Source organism: Fundulus heteroclitus, chromosome 18, assembly GCF_011125445.2.
Source record: "Fundulus heteroclitus isolate FHET01 chromosome 18, MU-UCD_Fhet_4.1, whole genome shotgun sequence".
Classification (NCBI taxonomy): domain Eukaryota; kingdom Metazoa; phylum Chordata; class Actinopteri; order Cyprinodontiformes; family Fundulidae; genus Fundulus; species Fundulus heteroclitus.
This window is the reverse complement of record NC_046378.1, coordinates 29,367,004-29,382,154: the sequence shown is the minus strand read 5'-3', so window position 1 is coordinate 29,382,154 and position 15,151 is coordinate 29,367,004. Positions and strand designations below refer to the sequence as shown.

Sequence of the window (15,151 nt, the reverse complement as noted above, 5' to 3'; positions counted from 1 at the left end):
TGAAGTTTTTTTTTTTTTTTTTTTAGGACGGGGGCAGATATGACATTCGTGTGTGAATGTTAGAGAAAATGTGACTGATCTGGATGTACAGGAGTTAATTGAGGATTTATGAGGATTCTGAGTAACGGAGTCTAGAGGAGAAAGTTTGTGACTATTAGGCTCTTTGTGTGTTTGTGTGTGTGTGTGTGTGTGTGTGTGTGTGGTGGTTCTTACCACTAATTAAATGCGACCGTCATCAGACTTCTGTCTGAACGTTTCAAGACAAATTATTACTAGACATTAGGGCTGGATGATATAGTAAAATAGCATATTGATAAAGTAAAAATTATATCGATCAATATCGATAATTACAAAATAATTCAAAGCATATGTTTTAAGTGCAGCCCTGCCAATTTTTTGCTGTTGCTTAATGACCCATTTTTAGATTAAAAAAACAACCGACTTCTTACCAAAGTTTTGGCAAATTTTTAAAAATGCTCTCTAAACTCTTTGAAGGGGCGGAGCATTCCTGGGTCCGCATTGAACATTTTATTGACCCTTTTTTAATCGCACCACACCTCTATCGATCGATATTTATTGTTATTGAATTATCGTCCGTTCCTACTAGAAATGTTCTATAAAGCTTCGCTCAAACCGGCGTCTCTCTGTTACAATGAAGTTGTTGAGCAACGGGAGCCGACGATATTAAGCACAGCTATTAACAATGTTCTTTTGTGGAGCAGTGACAGCTGCTGCTGCTGTAGAGAAGGATGTGTAGTGGGAATCAGGACAGTGACATAAAAGACAGAAATGATAGACAGGTATAGGCAAAAAGATCGCATTTGGGTCGCATTTGCCTGCTGTATGAACGTAGCCATGGTTTTGAGAAGATGGAGGATCTAGACTCTGATAACTGGTGATTTTCAGAAGTGCTGTTTTGGTGCTGCGATGAAAAGGAAAATCAGATTGAAAACTTGAAACTATTTGAAAAAAAAAAAAAAGGTCCATCAAAAACTATACAGCATGTAGTTAAATATCTATGCAGTTTAATATTACAAAAGATCTGAATATTAAAAAAATTAATAGCCTATGAAATTGGATTCACCGCTTTGCATTTGAATTAATCAAATGAATGAAGGATTTACAATCTTATATTGGCTAGATACAAATATGATGTAATATGGTTTGGAAAATGATATTGAGTTTTCAAGGACACATCCGCTGTAATGGCCAGAAACAGGTACCCGTCTAAAACCGTGTTCTTGAATCATGTTGACTTGGATTTCCATTGATGGTGAATTTGACCCAAACGTGGATGTTTTTTCCTCGACGTTAAACCCAAAGTCTTTGTAAGGCTCAGTAACTTTGGTAAATTCAGTCCAATGTTTAGCGTTTGATTGCTTATATTGATTTCTGATGAGACAAATTAGTTTTGCCAAAAGGTCTATTAGAAAGTTTTAGTTTTGCTTTGTGCAGTAAGGAAGTTTTTCTGTTACCTTATAACAAGGATGTAAGACACCATCTGCAAGTCTTGTTGTTTCTTTCTAACTCATTACCTTAAGATTATTACCCGTGGAAGTCCCTAATTTCTTCCTGCCCTCTCACCAACTGGAGGCGTCACTGAGAACCATTCGCTTGGCGCCTTCTTTCTCCCACGCATCGTATGACTCTGTAAGTATTTTCCACCAGTTTTACTTCTGATATTAAATCATTCTACCCTTACTAGGTATTGGTAGTTTCTGGTACCGAGCCTTTTTTACCGACATACCTGAGAAAATCCATTTTCTCAGGTATGTCGGTAATTTCTCCATTTTAAATCACAACTTAAAACTCATCTGTTTAAGACTGCCTATTCTCTTTAATTATCAATTTCCCTGTCCCAGCCTCGGTATTTTTTAAATGTTTTTTGTTTTGATTTTGTTTCTGACATTCTATTTTTTATCCTTCTGTACGGTGACCTTGAGTGTCCAGAAAGGCGCCTTTTAAATAAAATGTATCATTATTATTATTATTATTATTATTATTAAAATACTGGAGTGCCTAAAGCTTTCTCCAGCTTTACAAAGCGTCTTTGTTTCTACTTGTTGCTGTATATTGCCTGTTAGCTGGCTGAAAGGAGTCTACAACAATTATCTTTTTATGAACACTTACATGACAGAAAACGTGTCTGTTTAAAGAAAATGGCCTCGATGGCCATGGTGTTACGGCTAAAAGGAGCGCCACCTATCATTCTTATTAATAAACAATATGTTTAGTTATTTTAGCAGCAGTAGAAATAAGGGTTGCTTTTCTGTTTTTAGATAACAAATTGTTTGGATAAAAATTATGCTGTTCATTTTTGCTTCAAATTTCCGTGTAAACACTGTGAAATTGTGATATTTTTACTCGAGGTTGGCTTACTGTGAGAAAATCAGCTGGTGCAGATCTCTAGCTGGAATGTTTGGTTGCATTCCAGTATTTTCAGAGGAACCTAGTTTAGGTGTGAAGGGGACCTATCCTGATTTTTAATTGCTTTCCTTTTCACATTTCAATCATTCAGTTGTGCTCTATATCAAGTGAAACTGCAATGCTTTGTTCTGAATTCCTCCTTGTTCACAGAGGTCACAGGGCAGTCCACTCCGCCCCGTTTGGCCAATTTTGTAGTACGCTTGGGTGTGGTATAATCAATTGTGTGGGTTAATACACCCAACCACTGAACATTTTGGCTTTTCCACTTGTAGCTGCGCCATCCGTCAGCTTTGGCTACATAATCGTGGTAAAATAAATACAAATGGCAGATTCTCAAAATTGGTAAGCCAGAAGTCCATGACCTTGTTGAGCAGCTCAGGAGGGAATACTGTGATGCAATTGTTCAAAAAAAAAATTAATAGAAAACTAAACAGCTTGTAAGATTTAACCCAAACAGAATATAAAGATATTTACGCAGCTCCTGGAGAGGTTAAATTTAAAATGTCTGCTCTCCTAGAGACTCCAAGTACACAAACAAAATGTATTTATGGGCTAAAAAAAGAAATATATGTCCCCTTTAACGTTCATTCTACTTCAGTGTTTTTCAACCATATCAGGTTGAAACCTTCCCATTATCAATAATATGACAGACATTCACCAATGATTAAAAAAGTTAATGGAACTTATTCAATGGACTTGAATATTATTGAAAAGCTATTTATTTTATATACTAAATTCACAAAGTGAAACATTATATAATTATACAGACTGATATTTTCAAGCCTTTATTTCTGTTAATTATTATGACTTTCAGCTTACAGCCAATGAAAACAGGACATTTAAGATTAGACCGTTACATCAGACCAACAAAAGAAAATCAGAAATGTGTGCTTAATGAAAAGCATGTTTAATATCTGTTTAAAGGGTATTTTCAAAAGGTTCTTTTAATCTGACAAACGAGCCTCATCATAATACATATCCTTGTTTATTGGATGTGACTGTGTAACATAGTTTACCTTTGATGCACGGATAAAGTAGCAACTTCTGTCACAGCGAGGAGGCTGGTTTTATCTTCGGATACCAATAAATGTTTGCCTGTTTCCGTTGTAGCCATGAAACACCCACTTAGCAAGTTATACGTACATGCAGCATGACACAGTGGTTTAGAAAGTCATCATTAACTGGAAAATGTGGAACAACAGCAACAATGTTGTAACTAAATAAACTGCAGACACTGCGATTACATGTGAAACAGTAGGTATGTTCTAGCCTGAGTCCATACTAGGAAACAGTGCGTCACACCTTAGTCTTATTACTAAAGAACCGGTTCAGACCTGCCACCCATTGTTCAATTTAACATGTAGCATTCAGCAGTGAGTGTTTATTATCTCAGACGTGAGAATACCTTTGTTGAGTCCAGGTGTTGACAGGCCATTACATTAAGCTTAAGCATATCATGGTATATCGCCTGTTCTAATGTTTTTATAATTAAAGGTTTGCTGCTGTGTGACATTTGCAGGGTCAGACCTCCTCAGATCACCGCAGCGTTGCCCCTCGCAGAGGTCCTCGGCGGCGACCCGACATGTCACCTTCGTCCCTGAAGAAGCAGACGGACAGAATAGCGAAAATATTTGCTGCTCATTTTGATAAGTCCACTTAGCACTGCTTGCTGTTCACACTGCTGTACACACGCAATCATGTACATTAATTGTTATGTTTGTATGTTTTATAAATAAATATTGACAATTTTCAGCACTTTGAGCCTCCCGTATGTTTTGAGCTGGACATTTAGCGTCTGTCATACGCAGACAATTTTGTTAGCGGACTCGTTAAAGATGTGTGAAATGTCTCAAACTAGAATGACCCCCCGCACTGCCCCTATGGGTCCCCGAGCAAGACACTTAGCCCCAGATTACTCCCCAGGTACCAAACAGTGGCGGCCCGCTGCTCCCTAAGGGATGGGTTAAATGCAGAGGAAAAAATTTATTGTAAGTTATGTTGCAGTGACTATAAAGATGACTTCAGCTCACACCACAGGTGTGCTATAGGCTGCAGGCACTGATTGCAAAAGTTGATTTTGTGGGGTAAACTCCCTGGGAATTTCAGGGAAGGCCACATCATTACAGATCCTCCACCATGCCTAATAATGCTAACTCATTGTTTTACAAATCAATACTTCTTGTGTAGCATGCTTCCCCAAACAATAGCTGTGAATAAATGACTGTTGATGTGACACTGAAAGCTCCCAGGAACTGATCAGCTTTAAAAAAGGAAATCTTTAAATATAAGTCCTTTCTTACATTTCTGTTTCTGTTAAAAAACTATTTTATTTTTTAATTATATTTTCTTATCACAGAGTAAATGGACTCAAATTAAAGGTTGAATAGTTTCAGTGTGAACTTTGTGCTACTGTACCTCCAACTTCCTGAGTCATACGTCTGGTGTAAACTGGTTTAGACCAGACCTGTGTTCAAATGTACATGCAGGTGGATCAGGAATTTAAAAAAACACGCCTGCCAGCAGTCAGACTATTATTCCTTTGCATAAGAGCGTACAGCACACCTTGTTTGTCTTGTGTAATTTTTATTTTTTTTCTCTTCAGGGAGGCGGTCCAACATTCACTGTACAGCATAGTTTTCACCCAGTTATTTGTTTCAATAGACCATCTTCTCTGTTCTTACCCTCAGTTAAATCCTCTTCAGTGGCAACGAGTAATGGCACAAGAAGAGGACATCATTTCAAGAAGACGCACTTTGTTTTTACTACCTGAAACTTGATGTTAGCTCTAGTAGTTTGTTGCCCGTCATGGAGACCTGAAAGGAGGCAGAATTATCTTGGGTGAAACTGCAGGATGAAAGAAGTCTCTTGATTGTTTTGTCTTGTTAAGACCCGTGTTGGTCCTTGAAAGTTTTGAACATGGCGGGGGGCCGAACGTCTGACTTGGCACCAACGGTTGCTGTCAAGGTTTTTTCAGCTGGGTCAGCCGGCTGCGTGGCTGATCTGGTCACCTTTCCATTGGATACCGCCAAAGTACGACTACAGGTAAAAAAAAAAAAAAGAAGAAGAAATCATGACGTGTGGGACGAATATCAAATGTTTCACAAACCTAATTTTTATCTAAGCTTCTAAGCAGACTTGTGATACTGGAAAATTGTTGGTACAAGCTAAAATTTCTTACATTTAGTATTTTCTTTTTACCCTTAAATTTGGCGAACTCACAACTATAAATTGAGGAGGAAATTCTCCACGGATTTAGCAGATTTAAATTGGATGGCAGTATCACGTTTCAAAACAGTTTGCCTCAGCATTTGTTTTACCAACAGATCAACTGTAGTTGTGAAGACACGTATTTAATAATCTTCATGCAATATTTCAGCCGTTCAAAGTTAAATAGAAGGACTTGCATAAATATATTTTATGCAAAATCAGAGAATTTTACTTCTTTTATTATTATTATTATCCATTTAAGTTTAGCTCATCCTAAATAAACTTCAGAGCCCAAACCAACAGTTTCTGAATTTGTTTTAATGTCTTTTTCTTATCGTAAACTAACATAAAAGGTCATTTTGATACTTTCTACTTTCTGCCTATTTTGGTACTTTTGAAATGTATGTTTTTTAAATTCTTCCAAAGTTTTCGATGATGCTGGCACCACTTTTAAGAAACATTAATTTCTGAACAGTATACAAGGAAATTTAAAAAAGGCTAAATTGTTTTGTCTTTTTATTTGGGTGTCCAAAGGCTGAATATAGGAAAATGCAAAAGTTTTCTTAACTGCTAAAGTGTTTTTATTTACATTTTGCTACGCTACAGCCCCAAACTTCAGAGTATTTTACTTGAGTAGATCAACACAAAGTAGCACACAAACGTTTTGAAATATTTACATTAAATCAAGTGTGTACATTAACATTCAGCCCTCTTTACTCTTGTCACACTACGTACAATCATGTGCAAACAGCTGCTTTCATAAATCACCTTATTTGTAAATCAATATATGTGTAATTCAATCTCAGAATAAATTGAGCTGTTTTGTAAAGTTCTCAGAGGAACGTTGGAGAACGTTACTGAACATCATAAAACTAGAGGAATGCATGACAGGCCAGAGATCCAGTGTAAAGCAGGGTTAGGTTTAAAAAAAGAATCCCAAGCCGTGTAGAGTTAATGAAAAACTGTTTGATCTTATCGTCTATAAATGAAAGAGACATGACCATCACCCTACTCTGACTGGGCCTAGAGGACAAAATGCCATTGCTAACTAGTTGGGAGAATCTCTTCATAGAACAACTATTAGTAATGTACGCCACAGATCTGGTCTCAGGGGAAGATTAGCAATAGAAGGTCATTGTTGGACGGTTTCAGTTTGCCATAATCCATGTAGGGGGACACGACAAACATGTGGAATAAGATGCTGTTGTGAGATCAGACCAACATTTGCCTATAAGTCAAACACTACGTGTGACAATAAACTAACACAATACCCACAGTGAAACTGGGAGGTGGCAGCATCATGCTGTGGGATGAAGCTAAATCCTGGTGGACAGTCCTGGTGGAGAAAAATTTGGAGATTTTAAAGGCCTTTAAACTGGAGCTGAGGCAGGACAAATCTAAACGTACCTCCAGAGCCACTATAGTATAGTTTACATCAAAGCATATCTAGGTCACAGAAAATCCCAATAATATACTTGGACATTTCTGGTTGTAACGTGACAAGATCATGAACAAGTTCACAGAATGAAAATACTTTTATACTCACTGAAAGTACAAATGTTCTTTTAATCTTTAAGTGTCTGTTTTTTTTAAGTTGTAATATTTCTTCAGGTCCAAGGCGAATCTAAGGCCCTACCAAAAGGCCAGAAGGCCAAGTTCAGAGGTGTATTTGGCACCATCATCCCCATCGTGAGGAACGAGGGGCCGAGGAACCTGTACAATGGACTCCTGGCGGGGCTGCACAGACAGATGTGCTTTGCCTCGGTGCGGATCGGTCTGTACGACACCATGAAGCAGCTGTATGCCCACGGATCAGAGAGTATGTACCAGCTGACCAACACTTTGTACCTGTGAAAGCTTTGTAGAAGCTTCAGTTATGACAGAATAAAATGATAATTAACGTTTTAGACTAAGTGTAATATTCCTTGACTTTCTCTGGCTCATTTTTACAGTAAGAATCATTACATAAAGCTTCCTCCAACAATTCACAGGTCAGATTTTCTTCAGGTGGTAGAGAAGCTCAAATGCCCAACACTGCCCCCTATAGATAAACAGGAATAACTACAGCAAGGCAGAATAAAATATTGGCTCCAGCTCCAGATTAAAACCACTCTCGTGTTTCACCCTACCTGTAGTATTATGTCCACACATTTTACTGGTCCGGCTAAACAAAGAAAACCTCTAGTAGCTAAATTTATGTTCACTATGAATGTGCGTAGAATTTCTTCTCTTTCAAGAAAACCTAGAAAGCTGTACATATGTTCATAATATGAAGGTTCTTTATGAAGGTTATTTTGTTCCAAAACGATTTGTGCATTGTAAGTATGAATTTGAAGTTGTAGAGGGAGTTTAACTTTAAGTTTTGTATTTGTAGAATAAAAAAAAATCACAAGTACAAATTATTTTTACACCTGTTCAAATTCTTGAGTACAAGTACACAAATTGTGTTCTGTGAGTTGCACATCATAAATGTTTGTCATTCAGTTCTGCTACAGTTGAAACAAATTGAAACACGTGTATTAAAAATAAAAAATAAAAAATTTTAATATTTTTTTTCCCTTAACACAAATACAAATCAACGAGTTCAACTGCACGAATCTGCTGCTGTGAGTCACAAATTCAACTTTACAAGTTACGCCTTCGTTTTGACTTTTGACACAAATGTCTCACCGGTAAAAATGATCTGCGACTTGTGGGTCCTTGATCAGACAGCAGGGTGCGCTGCCTGCTCGGTCAGTCTGTACCAACCGGAAATACATATATGGCCTACTGCCATGTGGCCTTCCAAGGACCCAGCACACATATGACATGGAAGAATGCAGCTCTCACTGTCATACAGTGTTTGATTTTCTCTGTACTTAACTGTGCACTCCCACAGTTCTGATCACGCAATGGATTCGTTTGTAATCTTTCGTGACCTGCAGTTCTTCATTGAAAAGGGGATATTTCCCAAAGATGTGGGATTTTTATTCCAGATCTTTGGGAAATATTTTTATTCCAGAAAAAATAATAAAATAATAATAATAAAATAATACAATTTGAACAGGTGTAAAAAAAATTTGTACTTGTGATTTTCTTTTTATTCTCCAAATACAAAACTTAGAATTTAACTCCCTCTACAACTTCAATTTCATGCTTACAATGCACAAATCGTTTTGGAACAAAAGAACCTTCATGTTATGACAGCCTGAACTTGTTTTTCAAGACCGGCCTACAGGATGTTGAGGAAAAAGTCAGATTCACTGAAGCAGACAATTATTGCAGGCTGCAGATCTTATCAAGTCAGGATCTCGGTCACTGTTACGCCACAAACTTAAAGGTTCTTCCTTAAAATTACTTCACTGAGCAGCCCGTGTTTTCAACTGACAGATTCAAGTTGTTACATGTAATCAAACAACGTTGACAGATTATTTCAATCCCTACGGTACAATAAGTGACAAACGGCATGTTTGTGTGAAGTTGCTTGTAGTTGCCAACTGCCATGAACTGCTGTGTGACAGATCCTGGACTCGGGACGCGATTGCTGGCGGGCTCCACCACAGGAGCGATGGCAGTGGCGTTTGCTCAGCCCACCGACGTTGTGAAGGTCAGGTTCCAGGCTCAGATACGAGAGCCTGAGAATGGCTTTGTGAAGAGGTACAGCGGCACCATCGACGCTTATAGGACCATAGCGAGAGACGAGGGCCTCAGGGGGCTCTGGAAAGGTATCTTCAAAGTCCTGATGTATATGTTTCACTGTAACTGGAGTGTTTTTAACATGCATGCTGTTGCAAGTGTTTACAAGACCTATTGCGTATTTGTGTGTAGTTGGAAAAAATGTCAATTACAGGCTGATAAAGTCGCCTCCGTCTCTCTGGAGGTATATGTGCAATTTGGAAGTGTGGGTGCTTCTTCCCCACTTGGAAACATCAGTTGATGCCAGACCAATGTCAATGTGCACTGGTCATGGCGTTGTATCAGTTTATACAGTGCATAGATGGTGTGTTTCAGCGTTTTCAGAAAACTCTCCTGGAGTTGTTTTTGATCTACCCCATAAGATGTCTCCAAAACCCTGCAAAGATCATTCCTGTTCTTAAAGATTTTAAATTTTTTAATAGTGTGTTAGTCCAGTATGATCTTATAGTTGTGGTCTCTTTGGCCTGATTCACACAGACTTATGTCGGTTGGCCGTGATGTGGTGTTTTTAGTCCTCTGTTATTGTTCTTCAAGCCTTTTTTTATATATATAAATTTCCTGACTATGTAAGACAAATTTTTTCAGGCTGTCTGCTGAACATAACTCGTAACGCCATCGTGAACTGCTCCGAGCTGGTGACGTACGACATCATTAAAGAGCGGATCCTGATGAGCAAACTGATGACAGGTAGGCGCCCCTCACCTGTTAATGCCTTCCCTGTCTTAGTGGACTTTAATGCAGCGTTTGCCCTGTTTTCCCTGCAGACAACGTGCCGTGTCACTTCACTGCAGCCTTTGCAGCAGGATTCTGCACCACGATCGTTGCGTCTCCAGTGGACGTGGTAAAAACCCGCTTCATGAACTCAGCGCCTGGTCAGTATAGCGGCGCTGTGAAGTGCGCTCTGACCATGCTGCTTAAAGAGGGGCCCTCTGCTTTCTATAAGGGGTAGGTGTCATTGTTGAAAACCAAAGACGTTCAATCCCACATCTGATTGTCTGATGCTTTCTTTGTAGCTTCATGCCGTCGTTCCTTCGCCTGGGATCCTGGAACATAGTGATGTTTGTCAGCTACGAGCAGATTCAGAGAGCTGTGGTAAGATTTCAGCGGTCCTGGGAGTCTCGGTACAGGACTGCCTGACAGCTGGCTAACAATGAAGCCATGCAGTGCTGTCTGCAGCAATGTGGATGGTAGCAGCTGATCTGGGCCATGCACCTCACCCGAGAACCCGTTCTTCTACGGCAAACTGCAGGGATGATTGTTAATTAATAATTGTATCAGGTCTTTCTTTTTTTAAGCCAAGCTTTTTATTTTTAAGAACCTCTGACACCTCTTTTAGGATGTACATGACCTCAGAAGAAGAACCAGGTTAACCAACATGTTGAAACAACTGAGTGGGTTTGTTAATGCAGCTAAAATATTTATTGATCAAATTTGTCTGAGCATAAAATAAGAGTTGCACAGATTATGTGGTTCAGAGTAGAGTTACTTCTGGACGTTAAGCAGAACCGCAACAGCTTTGGTTGTTCTGTGCATTTCACACCTGAGACCACATAAAGAATCCAGTTAGAAGACATCCTTATTTGCAAGTACATGTAAATAATCTAACACTAAATTATACATTATGTATGACATAAACAAAAGTGTTAAACTGTGCAACTTAATGTTGGCTGTTATGCCTTTCTTTGCTAAATTAACTGCTTCCAGCTGTTTTTTGGATGTGAAAAAATAAAAAGAAAAACATATCTAGGGATAATGTGGTAATGATGAGATGTGTGGGACATCCTGTCAGTGACTTCTGGCTTTTTTCAAAATCAATACTTACAGTTTAAAATGCTTTTAAAGAAACATGGCGATAGTTTTCTCTGGCTGTATGTGAAGTAATGCAGCGGCGCACGTCCTCCAATTGTTGCTCTGCACTGCTGGTCAGCTGGCTGAAAGTGGCTGTGACACTTTTCTGTTTAAACAACGACACGATTTTTGAAACTAATGTAGCGCCCTTTATCCATCTTATTAAGGAGTTCATCTGTGTCTTGCATTTTTTTTTTTTCCAACGAAGAGAAGTATATATTTTGACAGCCTGTCAGCAGATAAGGTTGAACTTTCATTAGTCTAGATGATTTCGTCACAATTTTAAAGCAATTTATGGTTTTATGTAATGATTTGAACCTGCCACTTGAATTTATTTTTAATTCTCATGTGTGAGTAGTATTGTAATGTTTGACCATATTTGTAAAAGGCTTTTACAAATATGATCAAAGACCTTTGAGGACTTTGTGGCACTGATGGTGGAATATGTGTGACCCTCTAGATATAACCTTTGATATATATAACCCTGTTTTAGTTTGTGCTCAGGTCATGAACACAGTGTCCTCTCCGTTATCCAAGTAACAGTCAGAATAATTTCCATTTTTACAGCCTGTCTCCATTTTAAGTCTGAGCCTGCAGACCTTGAAGTTTTGAAAAGCATTCAGGCAGAGACTATAGATGGCATTAGTAGAACTATAATAGGACATCATTTTAGCAGCAGTTGGAATAATTGTTGATCTTTTTTAATTAAAAACAGTCAGATCATGTGTTACAGACCAGTTTCTATCAGTTTTTGTTTAAATACTGTGAAACTGTTGTACTTTTACTCAAGGTAATCATGCCATGAAAATCTCCTTCCTGCCCAAGCATGTACGTAATAGATGAAATGAAGAACACAGAACTATGCAGAGATGTAAAGATAAACACAGACCTGTGAATCATGGGTAGTTTTTAGGAATGTGTGAGGGGTTGAACATTACCGACATACCACTGACTTCCACACATACATGATAAACTACATTAAACGATTCTGACTAGAGACACTGAAATAAACCCTCATTAGCAAGATTCCAGTTTGCTTTACGTGTAGTAATTTATCTTTTATTGTTTTTGTTTACATTAAATGTTGAAATCAGAGCTCTGGTTCTAAAAATCCAGCGTTTACCTCTGATGTTTACTTTGTTGCACCCTCGGAGGCTGAAAAGGACAGGTCCTGTGGACCCCTTTAGAAAAAGCATAATGGGTTCTCTATTGGCGAAAGCAAGAATTTGCATTTTGTCAAAGTAGCCGCCGGATCTGTAGTTTGCAACAGGTAGGTAAAGGAGAATGGAGGTCCCAAACTGACAAAATTCAAAATAAAAGCAGAAATATATAAAAGGCTCATTAAATAAACCAATACACTTAAAATGTACCAATTCATTTAAGAAATGAGAAATAATTTTATAGGTATTAATGTGTGTTTGTTTAAAGCCCGTGTGTAAGATTTTCTCATACTGTTGCGCCATCTAGTGGTGTGCTAAATGAATTACAAACGACTTTGCCAGAATATGTATTTATAAAAGCATTACTTGATTTTTGCTAATTAAAAGCCAAATCAGTTACACATTGTCCATTTAAAAGATCCCATTTATTTAGTTTACCATGTTTCATAATATAACTGGCCTTCATATTTTTTTGTGTATTTAAAACATATTTATTTTAGCATTAGATTTTAATCGACAGGGTTTTTTTTCATAATTTTTCTTTTACACGTAGATGCATTATGTATTTTTTAATCACCCTTGTTTGTACCCACAAGCTTTTTTTATTTCCATGTCTTCTTTCTACATTCTTCTGTCTCCTATTTTTCTTTTCCTTGTACCCCATTATGCAAATAAGTCTGTCTGTCCTGCATTGGGTCAGGTCGTCTTCTATTGGTCAATCACGAAGGTACAGGATCCTTGTGCAGATCAGCTGACCCAACGAAGGGCAGTCCACTAAAAATGAAAATCGAATAAATGCTTGAATAAATAATGTATTGGAAATAAATATTATTTACATATAATAATATAACATATATTATGCTTGAAATAAACTGAAAAAAAATATGTGAAGGTCAATTAAATTATAAAATGTGGTAAAGTAAATAAATGGTATATTCTAAATAAGAACATATTGGTAGATGTAAAATTATTCCTAATTTTTTTTCATTATTTATTGCTATATTTAAAGTGTGTTGGTTAATTTATTGGACCATATATGTAAATGCCTGCTTTGACTTTTAATTCTGCCATTTTCGGTCCTCCATAAACAAGCAGCTGTAGGTCAAGTTTAATCTGCCCCAGAGAAAATCTGTCTTAAGCTTTGTTTTGCTTCATGTCGGGTAGAAGCCATTTACCATAACCACCATCAACATGATGTGGAGGTGCTTTCCAGAAATGCTGTTTTTCCTTCTACAGACCTCTGGTAGAGCAACTCTGAGAGCAAAAACACGCTGCATCTGGCAACAGCAGAATAAAATATATGCAGTCATATTCAATACATTGGAATATGTCTTCTGATGAAACGTGTTTGTCAGATTAAAAGTATGTTTTGTGAAAATAACTTTTGAATCAGGTTTTTGGACATACTTTTTACCTAACACTAAGTCCACATTCTGTTTAAAAATGTTTGTGATTGATATGACGTCTTATTCTACTCTTAAATATCATGTTTGCATTAGCTATACATGGGCAATTATCATATTTAAAAGAAATAAAGGCTTGAAAACAGTTTATGTTTAATCAATCTACATGGTGTGTTTTACTAATTGAACTGAGTTACTAAAATTAATAATCTTTTCCACAATATTCTAATTTATTGAACATGACTCTATTATATTCCTGAAACAGCCTGATCCTTTAACTGTGCTGACATGTTTTATTTGACTCCAGGCCTTTTTCATCTTGTTTTTTATTTGCAGCTGAGTCAGACAGTTTTAGAACCATGTATTATATCTTTAAGCCATCAAACGTCCCATTTCTTTTTAATGTAACACTGGAAAAACATAATCTAATTTGTCAAATGATCTTGTGCAAGAATGCAAATAACATTTAACCCTCTTTTTAAAAACTATCACCTAAAACTGCAAGGCAGATGTGCAGACGTAGAAGAAGGGTCTTGTGTTTTTCCAACCCCATAAAAGAAAAAAATTAAAACACTGAAATAAAGCCACTTTGACAGTAAATAAAAATAAAAGCTTGCCAATTTTGCCTTGATTTACGATTCTAAGTTTATTCAGATCTCACTACTTCATTGCCGCTTTGTGTTTCCAAATTTTTGTATTTGGAAGGAGCAAGAAGGGCCGGCATTTCCAAAATTTTTATTTGAGCCCTGCATCATGTCAGCTGTCGGCTGCAACCCATGAAACTGGAAATTAACCTATTAACCAAGAGACAAATGTGCCTTTTGACATAAAACTGCAAATACGTGAGAGGAACCAAGTTCCTCATCGCTAGTTTCTATATTAATATAAAAAAGAAAGTTATCTGACTTGTCCCAATGGGCTTGTCTCAATGGGCAAAGTGGATACTATGCTACATTTATTTTTCACATGTGAAATAACATTTTGTAAACTACAGTATTCAAAATGGAAAAATACGGCATAACAACAAATTATCTAAGGTGCTCATGATCACAGGAAGAGAAACCAAAACAGTCGTAATGTTGCTCACTCCAGCTCTATGTGTGCAGTATCTTCTTGCAAAATGATTAATTACCCTTGGACTTGTTCACATTATGTAAAATTAGGACCCTGTGGCGTTTTTTGAAATAGGCCACCTGGACAGTCGGGGGATGCGTACATCCGGCAGATGAAGAATATAAACTGTCAGCCCTTTGAACAAGTTTTCTATTGTTTTTTATTCAAGTACAGTCAATGAAAAGTTGGTGCACTCAGGTTGCCACTGACAGTAAGGAAATTATTTTAGGTGTTTTGTGTGGGACTGCATTGCATTTTATCCCCACCCATAGATTTAAATGCTCCCTTTCATTTTGATTGGTTGGGAATGCTTGAAGT

The 15,151-nt window shown here is 37.4% G+C and overlaps 2 protein-coding genes across 5 annotated transcripts in view; both read left to right on the top strand.

Moving 5' to 3' along the window:
* Positions 1–4,177, top strand: part of c2cd3 (C2 domain containing 3 centriole elongation regulator) — a 33,270-nt gene extending 29,093 nt beyond the window's left edge. For all 3 annotated transcript variants that reach the window (XM_036149696.1, XM_036149697.1, XM_036149695.1), the window contains exons 32-33: positions 1,542–1,650; positions 3,947–4,177. In XM_036149696.1, coding sequence (XP_036005589.1) covers positions 1,542–1,650; positions 3,947–4,087 — 250 coding nt within the window. In that variant the 3' untranslated portion in view covers positions 4,088–4,177. The remainder of the gene's footprint in view (positions 1–1,541; positions 1,651–3,946) is intronic.
* A 560-nt stretch (positions 4,178–4,737) lies between these two features.
* On the top strand, positions 4,738–11,034 carry LOC105917006 (mitochondrial uncoupling protein 2). 2 transcript variants are annotated; one of them, XM_021310103.2, is made up of 6 exons: positions 4,738–5,469; positions 7,246–7,453; positions 9,135–9,338; positions 9,895–9,996; positions 10,074–10,150; positions 10,323–11,034. In XM_021310103.2, the coding sequence occupies exons 1-6, from the start codon at positions 5,344–5,346 to the stop codon at positions 10,455–10,457; spliced, it is 852 nt and encodes a 283-aa protein (XP_021165778.2). In that variant the 5' UTR covers positions 4,738–5,343; the 3' UTR covers positions 10,458–11,034. The 2 variants fall into 2 exon arrangements, with proteins under 2 accessions (XP_021165778.2, XP_012707126.2); XM_012851672.3 differs by having other exon boundaries at positions 10,074–10,254.
* The last annotated feature ends 4,117 nt before the right edge of the window (positions 11,035–15,151 follow it).